General features: G+C 37.8%; 1 protein-coding gene and 1 long non-coding RNA gene across 4 annotated transcripts in view; both read left to right on the top strand.

Annotated features, from left to right (window-relative positions):
• LOC116257523 (plastidic glucose transporter 4-like) overlaps positions 1-19,329 on the top strand; it is a 33,561-nt gene extending 14,232 nt beyond the window's left edge. The window contains exons 7-14 of one of the 2 annotated variants that reach the window (XM_031634361.2): positions 5,888-5,981; positions 6,097-6,250; positions 10,382-10,528; positions 10,632-10,705; positions 17,953-18,041; positions 18,142-18,256; positions 18,570-18,684; positions 18,892-19,029. In XM_031634361.2, coding sequence (XP_031490221.1) covers positions 5,888-5,981; positions 6,097-6,250; positions 10,382-10,528; positions 10,632-10,705; positions 17,953-18,041; positions 18,142-18,256; positions 18,570-18,647 — 751 coding nt within the window. In that variant the 3' untranslated portion in view covers positions 18,648-18,684; positions 18,892-19,029. Of the gene's footprint in view, positions 1-5,887; positions 5,982-6,096; positions 6,251-10,381; positions 10,529-10,631; positions 10,706-17,952; positions 18,042-18,141; positions 18,257-18,569; positions 18,685-18,891 lie in introns of both variants that reach the window. The other variant, XM_031634360.2, reaches the window with a different exon arrangement.
• A 966-nt stretch (positions 19,330-20,295) lies between these two features.
• On the top strand, positions 20,296-23,773 carry LOC116257066 (uncharacterized). Of its 2 annotated transcripts, XR_004173301.2 has the most exons (5): positions 20,296-20,643; positions 21,247-21,394; positions 21,521-22,158; positions 23,141-23,291; positions 23,406-23,773. It is a non-coding gene; the product is annotated as an uncharacterized LOC116257066 (long non-coding RNA). The 2 variants fall into 2 exon arrangements; XR_004173300.2 differs by having other exon boundaries at positions 20,296-21,394.
• Positions 23,774-24,811: the final 1,038 nt, after the last annotated feature.

Genomic DNA, 24,811 nt, shown 5'->3' with positions numbered 1-24,811 from the left:
AATTTTGTAAAGCCTATGAATGAGTCTGCACTAAAAACTTTTTCTGTCTGTGCCACTTGGAAGAAGAAGACGAAGAGGAACATGAGAGGGAGAGTTACCTTCTCCCTTTTCCTCTCTAGTCTTTCTCCAACATTGAGGAAAATAGGGGGAGTGACCCTTCTCTCCATTCCATTTCCATGAGGGTTGTGGGGAGAACATCCTGTCAACATGATTTGATTGGAGAGGTTAATTTGTTGTTTTCCCTTTTTTCCCTCCATTTCTTTTCTATCTACTTTCTTTCTTTTTTATTTTAGAAAACTTTATTTTGATTTTTAAGCTTTATATATATATATATATATATATTTTATATTTATGTGTGTGTGTGAGTGAGTGTCTCTTTATATCTTTGTTTCACCTTACAAAAGCTAGCTCTTTAAAAATATCGAATCTGCACCTGTACCTGCACCCATCTGACATAACCTTCCACTATTCTTGTTAACAGCATCTTCATCTTCTATGTAGGGGCAATACTATGATAGTAGGAACCGAAAAAGTTGTAGCTTCTCTATGTCTTTTGCTTTAAATTGAAAAAAAAGGTCTTTGTTATCCTCTTGAGTGGGTGTTACTGCTGAACTCTAGGATAGCTCTTTGAATTGCATCAAATTTCACCTTGTATTCCAGTCTTCAAAAACTAATTAATTACATGCCTCTCATGATATTTTCCTTTTGAATGATGCATGTAATTCTAGTGCTTTATGTGTAAGACGTAGAAAGAAGAGGAGGTGACACAATTTCAGAGAGCTTGGTCTGTGTGTCTCTGTATGAATCCGTGTTTACCTTACTTATGTATGTAGTTCACAAATTATACACTGTGAACAAATAAAATTACATATTTCATTTCTGAAAAGGCATCCAAAATCTGTACATCAGTTGCTGGGGCAACTGGCAACTAGAGGTATGAATATGAACTGTGAAGTATTGCACAGCTAAGATATGTCATTGGAAAAATTTTGCTCCTTTATTGGGCTAAAAGGCTAAATCATGTATGATGACCAATTTCCCTCAAGTTGTGCATCTAATGTCAACAGTTTCTTTTTACTAAAATGGGGTGTCTACAGCTTGATATTCAATGTAATCCATCTATATATGGAAAAATTGTTCATAAAATCGGTATCAAGTTATCACTTGCTTTCTGATGTGCTGCATGTGAACTTAACATGTCAAAGACTTGTTATACTTGGGAAATTCAATCAGCATTTCAAATTTCCTAGACCCTTATGACTTCCCATTCTTGGAGGACCCACGATTGCTCTTGCATTCTTTCCTTATTTTCTCTTGATTGTTTCTTTTCTATTCCCCTTCATCTCATAGTCACATATATCATTCTTGGCAAGTTCAGATGAAGGTTTTTGATATTTTTTTAATGTTTATTTCGGAAATGTCAGACATTGACAAAAAATAAGGGAAATGAGGAAATGATATGATTATGGATTTTCTACTATTTTTATTGCAAATGCCTAACAAACATTCACTGAAGCTTTTAATTTATAGAAGAAACAAACAGAAAATTTTATGAACTTAGAATATATGTACAAAAGTGTTTTTTTTTCGAAAAGCAAAATTATTGAGATATTGTTGTGGCAATACTGAAACATCAAATGTGAAGTACATCCCAACTATTTGAATATTTTGTGTTATAATTCGCTTGTTTTCAAATGCAGATGATATTCCAATATTTTTGAAAAGTGGTGATATTTATGGCTATGAATCAGTTATATCTGGTTTTGGGTAACAATATTCTTATGGTTATTAGACCTTAGGAACTGCTTTCTCTAACCCCCTTTTTCTCACTCTCACCCTCTTACCAACTTTTTCTTTCTCTTTTTTTTTTCCCCTTTTCACAACCATCCTGTCCACCCTAATGTTAGTTAATCCTTGGGAGAAAGAGACTTGAAAATCCAATGTCATTTTGAGACTGGTTTTATTTTTTTTACAATTGTTTCGTGTTCTTTAAGCTAAAAATTGCAATTCTCAAGTAAACATTCTGTATTTGTTTTTTGATTGTCTGACTTAGTTGATTGGTCCTCTTTGGCCATATTGGAGGCCTTGTTTGTAGATACCAACTTTTGATTATTTAGAATGGAAAATGCCTTTTGGGATCAGTTGACCAAAGTCCAAACATCATACTCAGTGTTATCCACACAAATAAAACATCAAACACTGTTTTAAGTGACACCATTTTTGATCCCACACAAAGACACTTAGACTCAAACAACAAAAATATCCACAAAGCCCAGACTCAACAGAGTGTCTAGATCACCAATGTCTGTCCATCACAAAGACTAAGTATGTCAATCTTATAGCCCACCCATCTCTTAAGAAATACCTATAGAGATAGAAAAAAGGGTGAGATTTCTCTGAGTAAGGCAACATCCAGTCATGGGTGGAACATGGTCCGACAAAATAAATATACAATCATGTCAAAACAAATATATACAAGGAATCATGCCCTACATCCGTTAAGCCGTTGGATTCATAATGCCCTTTTGAGGTAGAACTTATTATCATAAGTGAGTTGTACTAGACTACATGTTTTGCAAGATTTCAACAGTGAACAATTAGCAATGAACATGATCATTGTGACGAGCAATCAATAGAGGACCCTGTGGGCACAACACACAGGCAAAACCGAACAAATCTTCACCAAGCGATCCACACAGGTCGAGGGTAACATGCAGTAAAACCTCCTGAGATACTCCAGATCGCCGCTGCAGCAGCAAGGCTGTACCACTGGTTTCACCCAAAGTGGTACACTGGCCCCTCTAGGCACCCGGGTTGAGGGACCAGGAGATGCGTTGCTCTCCAATCAAAATAATAACAAAATCTCGATCCCTTGTGCTGCCCAATACCTTGTGGGCAGTCCAGTGCAGACGGAGGAGTGTGCGACCATAGTAAGCTCATGTCGCACTATTATCTCCCTGGACAGAACCAACCACTGGACAAAGCTCGTACTCACATGTACCATCACCTAAGACATAGTCAGTATTTTCTTCTATACATTCAAATATGGGTTTACCATTACTAGACATAGTCTAGTAACTCCCATGAAAACCACTCGTAGGCACCATTCCCAAGACAAAACCAGTCTGACCACTTTCAAATTTAATCCAAAGGGACGCTGTTTTTGGTATATCTTCTTTAGTCATTCTGATTTGATGATATCCATCCCTTAAATATAGGTTGTAGTAGACTTCTGCCCCTTGAAGCTCATCTAGTAAGTCCTCAATAATAGCTATAGGATTTCGATTTTTGATGGTGATTGTGTTGAGTGTTCGATAATCAATGCCAAACCTCCACGTCCCATCTTGTTTTCTTACGAGTAGGGTGAGGGAAGAGTAGGGGCGGCGGCTGGGTTGAATCACCCCTTCCTGCAACATACTTTTAATGTGCTTCTCTATTTTTCTCTTTTGTACATGGCTGTATCTGTAAGGTTTCAGATTAACTGGCTGGGAGTTCTTTTCTAATTTGATGCGGTGATCAAACTCACGACTTGGGGACAGACCTTTAGGTGTCTCAAACACCTCTGCGTACTCCTTTAGCACCTCACGCAAGAAGGTATGTTGGCTTTTGTGTATCACCAGATTTTGGGTTGTTAGGCCCTGCAGTCATCAGGAGGAAGTGTAGTCCTTCCTAACTGGATCTGACCTGGGATATCAACATGTTCTCTTTAACTACCGTGGGGCTGCTGTCCTGGTCTGTATGTGCTGCTTCCCTTCTGCACCTTTGAAGGTCATCGTCATTGAGGTGAAATCCCATATCACATTACCCAGCTGTTTCAGCCATTGATTCTTAATACAATATCAGCTCTCCCCATGGCCAATGGAAATAGTTTGACCTTGAATTTCTGTCCTTGCACTTCAATTTCCTCTTGAGGATCACTTCCTTTGCACCATAGCGGACTCCCATTCCCAACCACCACCTTAAATTTTGACTGTTCTAACACCGTGCATCCACACATTTTCGCAGTCCTTTCTCCAATGAAGTTATGCATGGACCCTGCATCCATCAAAATGCTAACCTCACGCCCCTTCAGCTTACCATCCACGTGCATCATTTGGGGAACATTATCCCCTGCCATCACATGAAGGGAAATTTCAGGAATGGATTCTTCTGGTATGTCGTCGTTTCCCTGCTCAACGTCCTCCTCTGCTGCTTCTTGGAACTCTTCTCCAGATTCATCTGCTAAGTACATGTGCAGTTTCTTACAAGTGTGTCCTGGAGTCCATTTTTGCTCACATTGAAAAGACAGGCCCTTTCTGCTCTGGTGCTTAATCTGGTCTGGGCTCAATCGCTTGACTAGCACTTGTTTCCCGCTGGAGGGTTCCTTGTTAACAGGTGATGTCTCTCGCTGATCCCTCATACTCAGCATGTTCCTGCTCAACAATGATCTATTCACCCTATGCTCCTTCCAGCCGTTGAGAAGTTTGGGATTTCTCTTCTGCTATGCGTGTCAACTCAAATGCTTCTAGGAGTGTTTGCAGTCTGCCTGCTTGCACCTCTATGTGATAGTCATCCTTCAATCCAACCACGAAGCTTCCTATCAGAGCTCCAACTGGCCACCCACACACCATGTTACTTAGTCCCTCAAATTCTGCCTGATACCCCATCACCTTGCCCTTCTACGTTATATTGGGTAGTTCAATGTTGTAGTCCAAGTAGTCTGATGGTCTGAATCTTACTGACAGGGCCTCCACAAACAGATCCCATGGCAACTTCCCTTGCTGGGCAACGAACTACCCATACTAGCGTATCGCTGGTCCCTCCATATGCACAGCAGTGTGTGCTACCCACTGATCTGGCGCAATCTTTAGGCAATCGAAATACTGCTCTGCCCTGAATATCCAACTCAACGGGTCATCTCCATTAAATTTGGGTTTGGGGAATTCCATCATGGGGGCTTTAGCATACCCTGTCGTCCCCACCCCCCCACATCAGCATAGGTGAACCAACAGAGGCAACGTTTCGAAGTTGGGTACCTATTTGGGGATGGCTTCTGTGTGGCAGATTCGTCGACTGGGATCCTTCGCGTTGTGTTTCTCCTCCATCGCTGGATGCCTTGTTGATGACTTCCCTCAACTGTGACATCAGCTCCTGTTGACCCTCTCTCATCTCCTTTTCCATGTTGCTCATCCTCTGGCCCAGCTCGTTGTTGCTCGTCTCGACACCATCGAGCCTCCCTGTGATAGTCTGTTGATCGGTTTCTGCTTGCTTGCGTAGAGCTTCCACCACAGCCAACACCTCCTTGGTCGTCATCGGGCTCTGATACCAGATGTTACCCGCCGGCTAACACAACACTCAACTCACGCAGAGAATTAGAGCTAACCCTCTAACTTGAGGGAAAGACTCATGTCATTAACCATCAGATGAAAAAACTTTCATCAAGTAATACCTCTTATAGAGGCAAGCATAGTAAGATTGGATCTTCTCCTATGGGACCCAATCCATACATTATTTAACTATGACTCGACTGAAGACTCTTTAGGGAATGAGACTATCGAGTGTCTGCTAACAAAAACAAACATGGTGATGATAAAAGTTAGGTTTGGTTGTCACATGATGTATTTTGAAGGTTTGTTATAGTTTTCTTAAATCATTGTACGATGCTCTCTACCCTCTTTTATTGTTGAACAGATGCCATTGGGAGAAGCCTTTCTCTCTGTCTGTCTCCTGAATGCAAAAGATATTTGGCTTTGTAGTTATAGCTCAGTAAAGGGTAAATGGTTAGGGGTAACTCTCACTTATTTATCAGTTAATATAAGTTAGTGTAAGTGTTAGGAGAAAGGAGGTGTTCTCTGTCTGGCTGTTTCGTGTATCCTTATGATATCTCCTGGTGACATTTTTTACTCAGGTGGAGGACAATGTTTGGTATGGCAGTTATTCCTTCTCTACTGATGGCATTAGGGATGGCCTTCTGCCCAGAAAGCCCAAGATGGCTGTTTCAGGTTCTATTTCCGTAGAAGTTAATCCACTTAATGCAGTTTCATGAGTCTTTTGCGCTACAGCATCAAATTTGTCTTCTCCATATTTATCACAAGAATTCGACTTGATGAAGTGCAGCAAGGAAAAGTGCCTGAAGCAGAACTGTCTATTAAGTCACTCTGGGGGAAAGAGAAGGTTGCAGGGGTCATGAATGATTTAAGAGCTGGAGCTCAGGGTACAACTGAACACGAAGCTGCTTGGCTTGACCTTTTCAGCAAGCGTTATTGGAGAGGTATATGGTAATTGACTATTTTGATGTTGTGAAATCACATTACAGGTTGCTTTCTTTCGATATACTTTTCCCACAAAATTGGTTAATCCACACAAGGTTTTATATGGGGTTGGTGGGCTTAGTTGAGCCTGGCAGATCAACTGGCTGCTGGGCCAGCACGATGTTAGGCTTGGCTTAGGTCAGACCTGCTCCCATTGGCTTAGGGCAGTCTTTCAGACCAGCCCAGGCTTTTATAATAAATATGTGTGTGCATGGCTGCATGTATTCTAAATATATAAAGGCAGAAGTAAGAACAATGGAGACCAAAATCTATTTCCTTTGTAGCAAAATTTATAACGACGTGTTGATGCCATAAATTTATAGTATCATTTATTTGTTTATACAAGTTTAAAAATTGCCCTTATGTTTACATACGTGGCATAGTTCTATAAACTTTTCAAATTTGTGTTCATTATTTGAAATTTTTTGAGTTATCTAGTAAAAATTTTGAGGCTATCCTCTCTCTCCCCCCCTCTCAATCATCCTCACTTTTTTTGCTTCAAAACAATATATATATATATATATATATATATATATATATATATATATATATATATAAAGGAAGGGGACACTGGGCGGGATCTTTCTGCAGCAAATTCCCAATACAGATAAAGGCGCCTATCAAAAAGATACTCCGATGGTTTTGGGATCGAGGTCTCATTAGCCGAAGACCCTGGCCAACCCACGTGGCCTGCTTGACGAACGTCAGTGACGGAGACATCGCAAATCAGTACGCAGGCATCGCGATCAGTCCTCTGTCCTATTACAGGTGCCGCGACAACCTTGACCAAGTCCGAACGATTGTCGACTACCAGATCTGCTGGTCTGCTATATTCACCCCTGCCCACAAGCACAAAATCCTCAGCCCGGAATATAATCCCAAAGTACCCCAAAGATTCACATATAGTCAATCAAGAAGGTTGTCAGACCCTTGTCGTGTATGTATATATATATATATATGTATGTATGTATGTATATATAACACATTAATCTTGCTAGGTACATATATATACCAGGTGTATGCATATGTATATTGTTGAGTATATACTTGCACAATATGTTGTATAAGTCCTGATTTCCTGTATTTTTTTGTTCTTTTCATTTTCTGCTTTTAGCTCTGTTAGGTCCCTTTTGGAAATTATTATTTGCTTTTGTAAGCAATTCTTTTGCTGCAGTTCTGCTCAATGCATATAATTCTAGGAAATTGGTGATTGTCTACTATTGCCATTTTATTCTTCCTACATTGGCTGGTTTTTATGCTGATTTTCGGGTAACCTCACATAGTATTGGAGCCATAGGTCTGACTTGTGGTTGAAAGTGTTGATTACTACCTCAAAGCGCATGCTTTTAATTCCCTTTTTTGCTCAAGGTTTCAAGTGCTTCTTCAAAGGCTGATTTGATAACTAAAGCAACACTAATCTTGTCCTCACCTTAAGAAAGGTGGAAGTAACTGTACCGTTTGGTGGGACATTTAAAGACATACATCAAAGGTCAACAGTTTTGGGGCTACATGCGATGTAATATTCTTGAACCTACTCTAATTAGTCAAAATTGTTAAAGGAGTAAAGAAATCCTTGAAGAAGAAAGGCAAAAAAACACCCTGATAATTGTTAAAAGGTTTGATAAGTGGGAAACGAAATATGCAAAATGTTTTAAAACTAAAATTTTATCTTTCTTCAAGATAGAAAACTAAAAAAGGGTAGTGACTCTTGGAATATCCAAAGGGTATGTTCACCAAAAGAATATGATTTATAAATATTATCTCCAAGAGAAGACTAGAAATATTAAAAAGGAGATAAATAAGAGATGATTTGATGGATTTATCATTCGTATTAAATGAATGATCTCAACTTGAATCCAAAACAGGAAATTTTTCCATTGTCATGAAGTATGGATAGCTTAGGTTGAAGAACGACTCTTTTACCTTTTGGCAAGGTTTGAGATTCAAGTTAAAGCAAGTTAGGACCTCTCTTTTATTTCTCTCTTTCCTCAACCCATTCATGAAACTCTTGCAAAACTTAGTGTAAGAAAATCATGCTTAACATGAATAAAAGTGTAGATACTGCCTTAGCTACATCATCTGGAAATGTAGACTAGAAAACTATGTTAGACCTTATCAACCACTAGATTTTGGCCACTATAACAAATATCAAAATAATGATGAATAGAAAATGGTTTGTCCTTTTTGTTATGAAAGTAATATGTATAAAATTATAATGCTCTAAGCTAAAGGAAGATTTCAAACACAAGAAAAATAATACCACGAAGGTGTCTCTATCCCAACGAGAAAAGGCTGTTGAATTGGAGTAGTGTCATTGCTTCAATTGGTGGAAGGAGTCCAACCACTTCTCAAAGAGCTAATTCAATTTCTGGAGCAGCTGTTCCAACAACTTTCAGTCCCAATATGTATTGTTGGTATTGGATTCCAGAACTTTGTTTCATGTGACCCTAAACAAGTCTATTTTATCCATAGTCACAAAAAACACGTTTTTTTTTTAATGCATTAAAAATGCGAAAAATAGAGTTCCCAATAACAAAAATATCATCAACATGTATGAGTAGCCAAGTAGAGACATGCTTCTCTTGATAGATAAAAGGGAATGGTCAAGCACACTCCTTTGAAATTCACATTTTTGAATTTGTTGGGAGAAGCTCTCAAACTATGATCCATAGGCCTGGTTTAAACCATAAGGTGACTTTTGTACATACCCAATTTTCAGTATCCATCTCAATATATCATGCTGGATGCTCAATATACACCTCTTCTTTCAATTCCCGGTGACGAAAAGCATTCTTAATATAAAGTTGACTTAGCTTCCAGCCACAATCAATTGCCAAGGATATATTGATGCTGTAAACTTGACTTCAAACTTACACAAATATCTCAAACAGACTTCCCGAATTATGTCACATCATATGACTTAGACACTCTGCCACAATAAATCTTGCAAATTCTGAAAAACAGATTAGCAGCTTGAACTATAGATAGTTGAAAATATAGGTAAAAGGTTTCATAATTGACCCATCGATCATGGGATGCTAAACTCTTTGAGACCTTTTACCAGGCTGAACAATTCCTTCCTCTCCATTTCTGACACTCATATGTTTGTTCTCTGAGTTAAAAGTTTAAACTAAACCAAAAAGCCATTGGGAAGCAGGCTGCCCTTGTGTGATTTTCTACTCCATTGTAACCAAATCGGCAAGGTGACAAGCAAGACTAAGCTGTACTGGCCCAGAGTTATGAACTCAACCATAGGTCATAAATTTCCGTATGTGATGTTGCTGCATGAGTAGGAATTGTATCTTTTTCGAAATTATATTCGTCAAATACCACATTTTGTGAAGTCGATGAGGCATAGATGGTCATCACAGGCACCTACTTCATTCTTAGCTGTAGCCTAGTTCTTGAATGTCTGTCTATTTGCACATTTGTCAGGAACTTTTTCAGCTACTTTGAAGCATTAAATATACTCTGCCATTTTGACTATGACTTTTCTTTTTGAGTGTTGTCTTCATGAAAGCTAATTGAAGGCCCTAGATAGTAGTGGTTAGGGTACTGAAAGTTTTTGGCTTTTTTGTTATTGGAGCTTAGACGTTTGTTGATCACTATGTTATGTGCATGCAGATGCAATTTGTGATTGTGGGTGTGGGTAGTGCTATATTCACACACACACACACACACATATTCACTTGCAAAAGAGTCTGTACAAATACAAACGTATGGGACTTGTCATTAATGTATTTGTAATGACAACTGCACCTGTAACCAGTACACACCTTAGGTTCAGTAGCCTATCTGCAGCATGCATGCAATAGGTTTATGTCATATGCTGCTCAAGGACAACACATTTATAATGAAGGAAATTATTGTGGTCTAAAGAAGCTTGAAAAGTTTGAGCTGTAAATCTTAGCAGCTGGTGCTTTAGGCAAAGCATAATAATGGGGAATCAGGGCCGAGGTGAAGTCTTCAAACAGTTCATTAGAATTAATTTTTTCTTTCAACATTTTTGTTTGCTTAAACGTTCATCTACTTTTGTAACTTTAACTTGTTAAGTTCAAAGTTATCTTTCTAACTGCTACAACAAACTGCAGTCGTGAGTGTTGGGGCTGCACTTTTTCTTTTTCAACAGTTTGCTGGAATCAATGCTGTAGTATATTATTCGACTTCAGTATTCCGTAGTGCTGGAGTTGCATCAGATGTTGCAGCAAGTGCCCTGGTTGGAGCATCAAACGTTTTTGGTTAGTCTAACTGAATTTCATTTATCTTATTTTTCCATGTATGGCGTTTATAAACAGATACTGCAGTAAATATTTTCTTTATCCAGTTGGCATATGTTGGCAGGAACTGTCATTTCATCTTTTTTGATGGACAGACAAGGAAGGAAAAGTCTCTTAATTGCAAGCTTTCTTGGAATGGTGAGTCCTTTCCTCTTGCATATGTCTAATTATGTACAGTGAGAGACTTGATTTGACGTTTCAGAAGTTTATGAGTTTATTGCCATCTTCTTGCAGACCCCATAATCTAGGACCAATGGTATTTTAACTTTCAAAGCTCAGAGTTAAATAATGCCCACAAACCTCATACTTCATAGACATGATGTTGGCGCATGATGTGGGAAATATTGCATTTTATACCAAGTTGTTAACTGGTCAAGATAGTCCAACTGGTTAGGTAGTCTCATATTTTAATTGAGGGATCCTGAATGATATTGTGGAAGCACTATTAACATCATTGCCAGCTTCTTGCATTTCCGTTAGCGGAGAATTTGTAGGAAGTTCTAAGTTCATTGCAAGTTTCTTGCATCTCCATGAGTGAATAATTTGTAGTATGTGCACACAGCGCATCTCTCTTCCCCTCTTTGTCTGTCTGTCCATAAACGTAAGATAGCTAGTTAAAATCAAAGTAAAAAAGTTATATTTAGAATAAACAGTGTCCAGCTTCTTGCATTTCCGTTAGCGGAGAATTTGTAGGAAGTTCTAAGTTCATTGCAGGTTTCTTGCATCTCCATGAGTGAATAATTTGTAGTATGTGCGCACAGCGCATCCCTCTTCCCCTCTCTGTCTGTCTGTCCATAAACGTAAGATGGTTCTCTAGTTAAAATCAAAGTAAAAACGTTATATTTAGAATAAACAGTGAGTATTAAAATTTCAAAAAGTGGTGGTCTTTGTAAATCAGTCCCAATCTTGAGAATGCAAACACTTCAAGAGATACACTCTTGAAGATCCCAACACCTTCAATAGGTAAATGCACAACCAAACCTCAAACTTGAGGAGAAGATAAATATATTAATCTCAAGAGGAGAGAACATAAGAGAGGCCTAAAAGCCTTAACAAAACAAGGGACAACAGTCCCTTATTTATAGTACAATGTAAGGGAGAGAAGAAGGAGGAGTTGGCTGTTGGGCCAGCTCCAACGGCTAGAAATCTAGCCGTTGGAAGCTGGCCCAACAGCTAGTTCCCCTTTACAAAATAAGAAAAAGTAAAAATAGAAAAAGAAAAGAAATAAAAAAGGTACATAAAAAAGAAAAGAAACAAATAAAATAAAATACATAAACACCTATGCATATATAGATATTCATATGTACAAATCATACATGAAACTAGATGTATGACAGTATATATGAAATATACATATGTATACTTACATAATGTCTAATCTTTAAATTCTAACACCCCCCTCAAACTTACGGTGTGATCACCGAAAGTTTGCCAAGAAGAAACTGAAATCGTGCTGAAGCAAGTGCCTTGGTGAAGAAATCTCCAAGTTGATATTCGGAAGGGACAAAGGACATATCGATTGTTCGGCTAAGATATTCTTCTCTCACATAGTGACAATCCATTTCAATATGCTTTGTCCTTTCATGAAAAGTATGATTGCTAGCAATGTAGATGACACTTTTATTGTCACAACAGAGCTTGGTTGCTTCATTTAAGTCAATTCCAATGTCCTTCAATAAGCTTTTTAACCATACAATCTCCATGGTGGTGGTGGCCATGGCACGATACTCTGCTTCAGTTGATAATAGAGAGACCTTATTTTGTTTTTTGCACCTCCATGAAATAAGAGAGTCACCTAGAAAAACACAAAAACCGGGGGTGGAATGCCTGTTATTAGGATCTCCACCCCAATCAGCATCAGTATAGGCAATCATATTCAAGTTTGATGAGGAGGATAGAAAAAGTCCTTTAGTGATTGTGTGTTTGACATATCGAACAATCCTCAATGCGGCTCCCATGTGTACAGAAGTGGGTCTTTGTTGAAACTGACTTATGACATGTACCGCATGTGATATGTCAGGCCTTGTGATGGATAAATATGTGAGAGCTCCAACCAATTGACGAAATGGAGTGGGATTTTCTAGAATTTCTCCATCATCAATCTTCATCTTTACTCCTAAGGCTTTAGGAGTGTCCACCACTTTGTCATTGATCTGTTCATAATGTCATTGGCAAACTTCATTTGTGAAAGTAAGTATCTTTTTATACTATAAGCTACTTCAATACCAAGAAAATAGGTTAGTTTACCCAAATCAGTCATTTCAAATTCATTCTTTAGAAAATCCTTTACCTGCATAATTCCGTTGGCATCATTACCTGTAATAATCATATCATCTACATATAAAAGTAACACAATTATACCTACAGCAGTATTTTTAACAAACATAGCAGTGTCAGAATAGCAGGATTTAAAACCTTGTTTAAACATAACATTGCTAAACATGTCAAACCAAGCTTTTGGAGCTTGTTTCAAGCCATATAATGCCTTTCTAAGATAAAGAACTTTTCCTTGAGGTAAATCAAGCCCAGGGGGTGAAACCATGTATACCTCCTCATTTAAGTATCCATTCAAAAATGCATTTTTCACATCCAATTGATATATCGACCATTGTTTAATGGAAGCAATGACAATAAGAGCTCTAACAGAGGTCATACGAGCAACAGGGGCAAAAGTTTCTTCGTAATCAATCCCATATTCTTGAGCATATCTTTTGGCAACAAGTATAGCTTTATACCTTTCAAGTGATCCATCACTTCTAGTCTTGACTTTGTATACCCACCTACATCCTATTGTCCTTTTCCCTATAGGAAGAGACACAATGTCCCAAGTTTTATTGTCTTCAAGGGCTCTAAGTTCACTGTTCATTGCTTCAATCCAATGTGGGTTAGTTTTGGCTTCAGGATAGGATGAATGTTCAACATGAGAGTGAATAGCTAATAAGCAAGCTCTATGTTTTGGGGAAAAAGACTCGTAGGAGACAAATTTTTGAGGTGGATGAAAAACTCTTTGAGATCTCTTAAGAGTAGGTTGAGACTCTTGGATGTTTTGTTGAGACCTTCTCTTATAAACTATAACTTCTCTTGGTGGAGATCTAAAAGGAGTACTCTCAACCTCATTTAGAGCATCATCATGTGAAGAAGGCAAAACATCATCATCATCATCATCATTATCATCATCATCATTTATCCATAAAAAAGAATAGTCATCTTCATGCTTGGTTTTATTTTCATTAAAGCCGTTTTCTTCTTCTAAAAATATCACATTTCTTGAGACATACACTTTATCTTTTTCAATATCATAGCATCTATATCCTTTTTGAGTTTCGGAATAGCCAATAAAGACACATTGAATAGCCCTAGATGAAAGTTTGTCATTTTTGTCATTTAAAATGAAACATTTGCAACCAAAGACTTTGAATCTTTTATAAATTGGCTCCAAATTAAAAAGTTTTTGAAAAGGTGAAATATTTTCTAAAACTTTAGAGGGCATTCTATTAATCAAGTAAATGGATGTTAGAATCGCTTTAGCCCAAAAATTTTTGAAGAATTCCTAAAGGAAAAGGGAGTTATACACCCAAAGTCTTGTCCAAAAAGCCCCCAACAAAATGGAGTTGCCGAAAGAAAACATAGACATATTCTTTAAACAACAAGAGCTCTTCTTATATCAAAAAATTTTTTGGAACATTTTTTGATATAAGAAGAGCTCTTGTTGTTTCAAGAATATGTCTATGTTTTCTTTCGGCAACTCCATTTTGTTGGGGGGTTTTTGGACAAGACTTTTGGTGTATAACTCCATTTTCCTTTAGGAATTCTTCAAATTCATTGGAAATGAATTCTCCCCTGGAATCACTTCTAAAGATTTTAAGATTTGCATCAAATTGAGTTTTGATCATGTTGTAAAAGTTTTTAAAATTCATAAAGACTTCCGATTTACGTTTAAGAAAGTAAACCCAAGCATATTGAGAGTAATAATCCACAAAAATGACATAATAAGGCAAACCACCTTTAGACATAATAGGAGCGGGACCTCATACATCCGAATGCACTAATTCAAAAGGTGCCTTTGCAACAAAATTTCTATTTCCAAAAGGTAAAGCCTTAATTTTGGCTTTAATACAATCATCACAAGAGATCATTTCTTTACATTTCTCTTTCAAAAAAGGGATACAAGACATTTTTCCTAAACTTGAATGTTCAAGTCTTTGATGCCAAACTTGAATGTCACTCTTCTTGACTACATTGCAAGTAGGGTTGGAAAGATCCAAAAAATCAACATAGTAGAGATCATTTTTCCTAGAACCTTCCCCAATCGTCTTCTTGGAAAGATGGTCCTGTATCAAAAATTTATTTTGTGAGAAGATAATATCACATCCATGATTTGTTATTTGAGAAACCAACAAGAGATTTAAGTTAAGTTTGAGAATAAATCTAACTTTTGGTATTTTAAAAACTTTTGAATTAAAATTTTGATCAATATTCCCAACACATTTGATTTCAAGAGGAGTTCCATCGGCGGTTTTAACAAATGGGCAAGTTTCTTCCTTAGTGCATTCGGTAAGTAAAGAACTACAAGGGGTCATATGAAATGAAGCTTCGGAATCAAGAATCCAAGAGTACTTACTTGATGATGTGGATGCCACCGTTGCTCCGGAGATTGGAGAAGTCCCTCCTCCTTTGAAAAATGGTTGAAGAGCATCAATAAGCTTTGGTTGGAGGGCACTTACAAGTTTGTCTAGGTCAAATCGATTGCTTTCTTCATACATTGTCCCAGCCACACTTGTCTTTTTATCAAATATCCTCAATTTAGGACATCTAAGTTTAGTATGTCCTTCTTCTTAACAATGGAAACATACGATCTTCTTGTTGCCATTATTGTTATGCTCATAGTTTCGATTAAAGTGAGGAGGCCTATAAGTTCTCATATGAGCACCGGGTCTTGAGGTAGCAAGAACACTCTCACTTTTATCTTTGGAAAAATTGAGTCTATTCTCCTCCATTTGAAGTTCCGCTATGGCTTCATTCATAGATGGCACTTTATGCCTATGGAGCAAGGAAGTTTTGACTCCATCATATTCCGATCTAAGACCAAGAATGAATTTATAAAATTTCTCCCTTTGGATTTGTTTTCTCTAACTCCAATGTCTCTTGGATCATACCATTCGGGTTCAAATAGAGCAAGTTCGTCCCATAATTGCTCCATTTCTCCAACGTATTCTTTAATAGACTTATCCCCTTGTTGGAGACTTGCAATCTTCATTTGAAGATTGCAGATGTAGGCCACATCCTTCATAGTGTGGGTTTTCTTGAGGAATTCCCAAGCTTCATGAGCAAAATTATGTTTTGCTATTTGGCCCATGGTTGTAGTATCAACACAAGCAATAATCCAAGTGATAATCTTGTGGTGTCCTATCTTCCACTCTTCCCATTTTTTCTCATATTCATTCATAACCTTGTCTTTTTCAACTCCATCTAGTTCTTGGGCTTTACCATCTATGGTCTTGGTGAGGACTAATTGAGGTTCACCTTTAGACCCATCAACAAGTCCCCATAGGCCTTTACTTCTAATAAAATGTTCCATAGTTTTTGCCCAAGAAACATAATTTGATGAAGTTAATTTAGGAAGAGGAGTAGAAGAAGTTCTTTCATCCATAATGTGTACCTTGTAAAGGAGACGTTGAGGTAGTGCTAGGATGAAAAACAGCCACACAAAATGAAGCTTTTGACGCGTCAAAGACTGCCACAATCATCACCACCAAGGGAGCTTTATCCCGTCATAAATATCACCAAAAAGAGGCCAGTAAAATAACAACACCTTCTTGTGTCAACTCAAAGCAGTAATATATCGAACACTTGGAGTGCTTCACGGCTCCAACGGAAGAGAAATACCAGGGATCTTCAAGCTTGAAAGACAGCAAGACAAAAAGCCAAAACCTTGCTCTGATACCATGTAAATCAGTCCCAATCTTGAGAATGCAAACACTTCAAGAGATACACTCTTGAAGATCCCAACACCTTCAATAGGTAAATGCACAACCAAACCTCAAACTTGAGGAGAAGATAAATATATTAATCTCAAGAGAAGAGAACACAAGAGAGGCCTAAAAGGACAACAGTCCCTTATTTATAGTACAATGTAAGGGAGAGAAGAAGGAGGAGTTGGCTGTTGGGCCATCTCCAACGGCTAGAAATCTAGCCGTTGGAAGCTGGCCCAACAGCTAGTTCCCCTTTACAAAATAAGAAAAAGTAAAAATAGAAAAAGAAAAGAAATAAAAAAGGTACATAAAAAAAGAAAAAGAAACAAATAAAATAAAATACATAAACACCTATGCATACATAGATATTCATATGTACAAATCATACATGAAACTAGATGTATGACAGTATATATGAAATATACATATGTATACTTACATAATGTCTAATATTTAAATTCTAACAGTCTTGTTGTGATTTGATAAAGAAAGGTTCCTCATTATGATGTTTCCAAACTATCAGCAATTTTTATGGTTTCACACACAATATTTGGGAGGATTCTAACTTCCATTAGCTGTTTTGGGAGCTGATATTGGGTAGCATTTTGTTTGTTGGTTCAGATCTTATACACATGCTATTTATACTTTATTAGTGGAATCATATACGATATTCTGGCTTTCCAGAAAAATGTCTAGTTTATTATCTGAAGTAGATCTATAAGTAGCTAATTCATTTGCAATGTAACCAATGGGAGTTGATGCTTTCATGGATAAACTAATACCTGCTTTCATGCAGGTTGCAACTTGCAACCTTTTTTCCTCTGAAGTTTCTATTATGAGCAACAGTGGCTTTCATATATTTTGTATGCTCTTACTAGTATCGATAAGGAGGTGAATCCTAATTTTGCTGGATGCTACTTCCAGTGCAAAATTTTCCTGTTTTCTTGACCCATTCCGTTATTCGTTTCTTATAATATCATGACTTAGAAGGTCGAAATACTCATGAAAGGATATTTTTCGAAAGCTGGATACTTTTATGGGATTACCTAGCTGGAATTTGTTTACTACAGATTTGTTATCCTGGTAAACCTGTATATGATTGTGAAAAGTTGGATTGGTCCTGGTTCCTTCTTGATGGATATGGGCTTTTCTCTATTTTGAACATGGTTGCCATGCATGGGGATCAAATGAAAGGCCTTTTTCTCTGTGGAGGTTTATTTTATGCAGATATGGGCACTACGTTTTTGTTTTTTTTTTACCTCAATTGGTTGCATCAAGCTATGTCTAGAGACTGCGTTTGCTTGCTAAAGTAGCAAAGGAACTTGTTTCCTGGACTTAGGAGTTTAGTTTGTAAAATACTGATCCTGTTTGATTTTAACTAATAAAAAGCAAATATTTTTTTACTTCTGTTAGGCTGCTTCAATGTTGCTACTTTTTGTATCCTTCACGTGGAAAGCACTTGCTTCCTATGCTGGCGTTCTAGCTGTTCTTGGAACGGTTATGTAAGCATTATTCTTTTGATTGCTTGATTAAGGATTCTTTTCATGTTACTTTCTTTTTTCATTTTTGTTGAAATTTTGATCTTTTTCCTTCATGTCACAGGTACGTGTTGTCGTTTTCACTGGGTGCTGGGCCTGTCCCAGCACTTCTTCTTCCAGAGATATTTGCATCCAGAATTCGAGCTAAAGCTGTTGCATTGTCCTTGGCAACACACTGGGTAAGGATACCTGATTTTGGTGATCCTAAACTGATTTATGTGCTCGTATTTTTCTATTTTTCCATTTTATTTTTTCTGACGGTTTTCTTCATTGTTATGAAGTCTTCTTTTGGTGTGGGAACTGCAGTTTTAGGAGACAAAAAAGTGACATGATTTTTACATGATTAATACATCATTTATGCTATTTATGTGCTTTAGATTGCTAAGCCGTATGTAGGTTTTTCATTTTGGAAAAAATAAGGATTCTGTTACTTTAAGAAATTTCCACTTGTGTCCTACAAATCAATAATGTTAGTGTAGCTGCTTCTTGCAGTCAGAAAATCTCCATGGCCCTTGTAGAAGAGAAGGAATGTATAGAACTTGGTATCCTGGAATAGCCTGCCTGTTTTAAAAGTGAAAGCCCTATTGATGCAACGGTGAAAAATGAGGTTATCAATTTGAGTACATGCAATTTTCCTGTTTAGCAGCTGCTTTGTCTGAAAAAGGTTCTTAAACGTTGCTTGATTGTCTGGTAAGAACTACATTTACCCAAAAGGAAAAAAAAAAAGGCGCATACTGTCATTCTTCCAGAAAAGATCCATCTTGCAGCATGATACCTGGAAGAATACTCTTGATATGATTCTCTACCTTTGCAGGTGTCAAACTTTGTGATCGGTCTCTATTTCTTAAACGTGGTTAACAAGTATGGAATCAGTAACGTATACCTGGGATTTTCTGTGGTCTGCTTCCTGGCTGTTATCTACGTTGCTGGCAATGTGGTGGAGACAAAAGGGAGATCTCTGGAAGAAATTGAGCTTGCCCTTAGATCTTCTGCATAGTTACCATATCAAGCATGTTCATCGTATATGATGAAACTAACTGTTTCCATATGATAAGCGACTTGAGATTGCGGATGAGAACTTCATCCCTTTTTTTTTTGAGCAAGTTTTCGATAAATGTATGGTTAGTCTGCCATCAGCTCCAGAATGGACTGAAATTCGCAACCTTGCTGACTTTTAGCCTTGAGTATGACCAAATTATACCTCACTGAGTTTTTGGTTATGGAATTATCAGTTGCGGATCGTATTTTTCAATCTATACGTCTTTCGTGTCAGGCCGTTTTTGATGGAAATGTTAACTGGATCGTGTCGCTGGCGTTATTTCATTTGCTGTTGAACATATTCAGGAGATTAAGCTGGAGCTCTTACCCAAAGAAAGAAATAAAACCTGACCCGTATCAGATGACATCATTGTAGAAAAACAAAATGTCAGATCCTCAGTTTCGCATTTGTACGACCTTAGCATCAAGAAACATGTAAACTTGAGAAGCTGAGGATATTATCCATGCAAGGGCGGCAGGTGTGGCTGAGACGGTTTTATCGACTTCCGGGGACGTGAAAATTCCTGTAAAATCCTTGTTTTTGCTATGTTGGGGATACTACTTTTGAAAAAAAATGATAAATAAAAAATGGTCAACAAAAGATTCTGCCTTAATTAACTATTGCAATTTTTTAAAATAAAAAAGGTCAACAAAAGGTTCTGGCTTAACTAACTATTGCAATTTCTTTTGGAAAAAAAAGTTTGGTTGTATATGCAACTCGAAATCAACAAATGGCATTCGATATGTCTAACTGACATCTGGTTTCGTAAATTTCAATACAATTTGACCCCGAACAGTTGTCTGTAAGTATTTTAAGTCTCAAAACTGAAATCAACTAATTGAGTGAGGTTGGTTAGACAGGATTGAGTAGGAACAGTCACCTTTGTTCGATTCTTTGATGGTCAACTCATCATTGTGCGACAACACCTTTACCTTTAAGCACTGAAACAGTCCCTGTGGTTTGGGGATGAAGGTTTAGTCGGAGATTTTGGCTTTTTTTTTTCAAGTGGAAGGGCAAACCCCGTTCACCGAAACTAATAGATTCAGAATTAATAGCATGTGATATATGACTAAATCTGATTCGGTAAATTTCAATAAAATTTGACCCTGTGACCCGAACACTTGTCTGTAACTATTTAAGTCTCAAATTGGATATGCTTCGATTCCAAATTAAGGGCCGGGTATCATTTGGCTCACCTCAAGATTTCCATCAAGCTCGCTGGTTGCTCGGGACGTGACTTTGCAAGTGCTTTGCTGCTCCGCTAGCTCTGTTCATCCATAGGAGTGGAAGGTTCTACACCTGTGCTTAGATTAGGTCTGTTTTCAATCCAGATTATGACCTGATTTGCCGCAATTTTACAGAATGGCTAGTCTTAGAAGCCATTTGATATGCCTGGAATAGCTAGGAACAATGGACAAGGAACTCAAGGGACAGACTAGATAATGGTATAGGTATCCCTCATGTTCGTGCCTGTTCTGTGATTTTGCCCGGAACAGTAAACAGAGGAACAGGGAAACCACGGAACAGGTGAACCTCTCGCAGCTTGTGCTCTTCCTCTGCTACTGCTTCCCTCTCACTCCCTGTTTCTCTTCTCTTTCTTCCTTTTCTTCCCTCCCTCTTCCTCTCTGCTCGCCCTTTTGTCTCTCTCCTTACCACTGTTTCATGCCTCTCCTCTCTCTCTTATGACCGCTTTTTTTGCCACTATTGTAAGAAGAAGATTCAATCGATATTGCAGGATTGGGTTTGGTTATTCCCCAGTCAAGCATTGGAGTTGAATCTTAGGTTTTCAATCGGTGTTGCTTTTTTTTCCTTTGAAACGGTGCCGTTAAGTTCGCCCACCAACCATCTACTCTGTTCAACGATTTAGTGAATTCCTCCCTTTTTCATTTTAGAAACATACTGAGAAAGTCTTCCTTACCAATTGTTCCAATAAAAAAAAAAAGATATTTAGGCTTTTCAGAACACTGGTGTTGGACTAAAATGGTGGCTTTGTGGATTTGTGCTCTAGCATCTTTCAAAAGAACAATAATTCAAAATGAAATGATCCAATTATTCAAATCAATTTTAACTTATGCCATGAATTGATTAGAGGGATTTATCTTGCTTTCTGTCCGAGCTCATTTGCAACAGTTTCGATCACCAAAATGCAAAAGGAGAACTGAAGGAAATCACTGTCAAGAAGCAAGAGGTCTTCAGGCATTGAAATTCTTTCTGGCGCTCTACTTGGTAGCTCTGGGAAGTGGATGCTTGAAGCCAAATATGCTGTCTCATAGAGCTGGTCAGTTTTCTAGGGATGACACTAATCTGTCAAGGAAGCTGTCCTACTTCAATGCTGCATATTTTAAATCCGAATTTTGTGTTCATTATGCAATGTATGATAAGCCATCTTTGTAATATCCTGCAGGATAGGTACAGGAGGGAGAGAGGTGCAGAAGGTAAAGGCAAGAACTTGAAAATGATTCAGCTTAAAAGGTGTTGAAGTTCTTAGTTCTAGTTCGTTAATGGCGAGGCTAAGTTCTCTCTTTTCAGTTTGCTTTCTTCTTCTATTTTTTGGTGTTCTTTTGCTCAAGGAAAGTTCAAAGGGAGCAGAGGTGATTCAGGTTTCAAGAATTTCAGCACAAACTTTATGAGTATAACAACAACTTTTGTCAAGAGCAACGAGCCTTGCTTTTCTGTACTATCCATGGCGACCACCTCTTCCCTCGGACTCAAGTCAAGAAAAAGAGGGTGCCATGTCTTTTCTGCAGGTTTCTTCACCTTCAGGCCTCTAGAGCAGCCTCACCTATGTTACAAGAAGCAGACCATTACTTCCACCAAATCCACCATCAACAGTAGGAAGCCAAGCTTTCCCTCTGCCGCCATTGCTGAACTAGCCATATTTGCCCCCACCCCAGCCACACTCATCAAGGCCATCATTGAAGTTCGAAGGACAATGTAAATATGTAATTTCAGGTGGCTTGACTACATGTAGAAGATGAGAAGAAGGAGCCTTGCTACTCTGTTCAGCATCAAAGCTCTCTCTCTCTCTCACACACACAAAATGTAATTTTTTTTTTAAATTTTCAATTGTGTAAACAATATTTTGTATTACTCTTATGTTTGTGTAACTCTCAACCTTATATATATATATATATTATAAAAGGTAAAATAATCAATAGCCACTGTTTTGTTCATGACTAATCCATGAAGAGGTGTGGCTATTGCAAGTCATGGCCACAGTCAAAACAGTGGTTAGTGGTCTAGGTAAACCGTGGCTGGTGGATGCAATAGCCACAGTCAAATCCATGGCAAAAGGTCAGTTGCCACAAAAGCTATTGCCACTGTTATATGAGTTAATAGCCACTGTTTTGGGGCCTATTGACCATGGTTTTGGCTGTGCCGAAAAACCTTTTCTTGGTTCTAGTGGACTAAAGACAACAATTTATCTTGTACATTCCTTATGTTCATTGTTTGTTGGTTGAACAACACATTTTGAATATCTGTTTAAGTCACCACAACTTCTATGAGCTCCAATCGTTCGAGAAATACCAAACAAATGACTAGTTGTCTTTGTAGAGGAAGAAGAGGGTGTGTGTGTGTGTGTGTTTGTTAGAGAGAGAGAGAGAGCATGTTATAGCTGTATAAGTGGATGTCCAAATTTTCATACAAGTTTCCCTAGAATTATATGAAGAGGTGAACATCAATTGGATTCTGACATAAATCACTAAAGAAGACTTCCATGCCATTAATGGTTTACTAGCTGGGCCATGGATGCAGATCATGGTCCTACTCTCATGGATATCATTTTCATGGCTTACACATAACCGCGTAACAACTTGATCCATATTTTTTTTGCCTCCAACCTAGGTTGTTATGATGTTAATATACTAATTTAGGGTGTTTATAAACATATCCAGTTTGTCTTTCTGAAATTGAAAAAAAAAAGCCTGCAAATAAATTGTTTAACAACTTATCTCCTGTGAGGTTCAATTTGTTTTCTATCTATATAACACTTTCTATGACATGATTTCTTTGAATGTCACAGCAATCATTCTGGCCTGGGTAAAACAGATGTTAAATCTTTGGGGAAGAACATGAAATATTTGGATAGGGCAATGCTAGGCTTGATATGCAAAGAGATGATTGACATTGGAAGATACTTGTGACTGCAGGACAATGGACTAGATGCACAACTTGTGAGTATCTCTTCAGACATATCACCAGAGAAACATTTGTTAACGGCAAAAGAAAAAATCTGGTCTAATTTTTCTTGATTTGTTTACTTCTTGTTTTTTTCTTCTTGTGTTTAGGAAGAACAGGTCTGGTCATAGAGATGAGCCCAGTGGGTGAGGTATTGGAAATTGAGGGGGCTGATCACGTGGCAATATTCTCAAAGCTTCTTGACATTTGCCATCACCTCCTCCACATTGTTGAAACCCATTACTGTAGAAAATAGGACAAAGGAAGAAGAATGAAGCTTCCACTACTCTCAAAATTATTTTTGGTATCGAATCTTGTTTCCGAATGGTTTCATATAATGTTTGTGGATTTCTTTAGTTCCTTTTAGGGAGAAAATGGTCGATTGCTTTTGATGTAATATATTTGAAGGTCGATGTATTAAACTTCATATGTATTTTAGACAGATTCAAAATGGATATATTAATACCATGTTGTTCTCTCTGCTCTCTCATTCTCATTTTGGAAATAGTCCCAACGGCTCAAGGCATGGGGAATTGTATGAAGTCCCAATCGCTACGGGTGTGGGGAATGGTAAGAATTCCTCATGGCTGGTGTGTTTGGGAGTTCTGTAAGAATTCCCCATGGCAAGCACTGTTGGGAATTCCCGACTGATGTGCATTGGCAAGCCCCAAACTATTGCCAACATCTTTTGTTGTTGGAAATTGATTTTCCCACGGTACGTTTCCAACAGCCACGGATTATTGGGGAATTCATTTCCCCACGGCTTTTTGGAGGGGAGGGATGGATTTTGTGAAGGGTTAGTCGTTGCTAAAAACCATCATTGTTGCAGTGCCAAAACAAGCATTAATACATAGATATGGTTGTTTACATAATACATAATATGTTTGTTGATGGCCATGCCTCCTCAATTAATACATATGGCTCCACCTATCCATGTAAAAGACTTGAGGGCCCTTGCTCAAACTGAGTTATAATGTGGCCGCCATTTAATGAATTTATAGGGTTTCATTGGACATATGATTTGTATTCATTCTGCATATATATCAAGACGCTTGATTGGAGATAAGATTGAAAGATTGAAAACCAAAAACCGCAGGTGAAATTGGTCAAGGGAACCAATTTTCCAATCAATAAATGGATCTTAGTGAATCAAAGTCTCTTGAATTTGAACTGATGGTGACACCTCACCTCCTAGAAACCTAGAAGATATATCGAGCGGTTGATTTTGATCTGTCAAGCTTCCCAAGGCTTGTAGACTTGATTGATGATGATTGCTTTGGTTTGTCGTATTTTTGCCGCCTTACTTCTTTTCATCCATTTGTCATGTGTGAAGGGATGTTATGCGCAAGTTATTCGGCCCCATCTGTCCGTTGTCTTTAAAATGTTCTAGATTGTTTCGTGTAGATCAGATCTACCTTTGATTATTTATATTTGGTTTTAAACATGATGCCCACTTTAAATTCATGGCATTAGCAAATTGTGGACTTAAAGAGCTTTATCCAATATATGAATTTAG

Source organism: Nymphaea colorata, chromosome 7 (genome assembly GCF_008831285.2).
Source record: "Nymphaea colorata isolate Beijing-Zhang1983 chromosome 7, ASM883128v2, whole genome shotgun sequence".
Lineage (NCBI taxonomy): Eukaryota > Viridiplantae > Streptophyta > Magnoliopsida > Nymphaeales > Nymphaeaceae > Nymphaea > Nymphaea colorata.
Note: the sequence above shows the minus strand (reverse complement) of the source record. Positions and strands in the feature narration are given on the sequence as shown.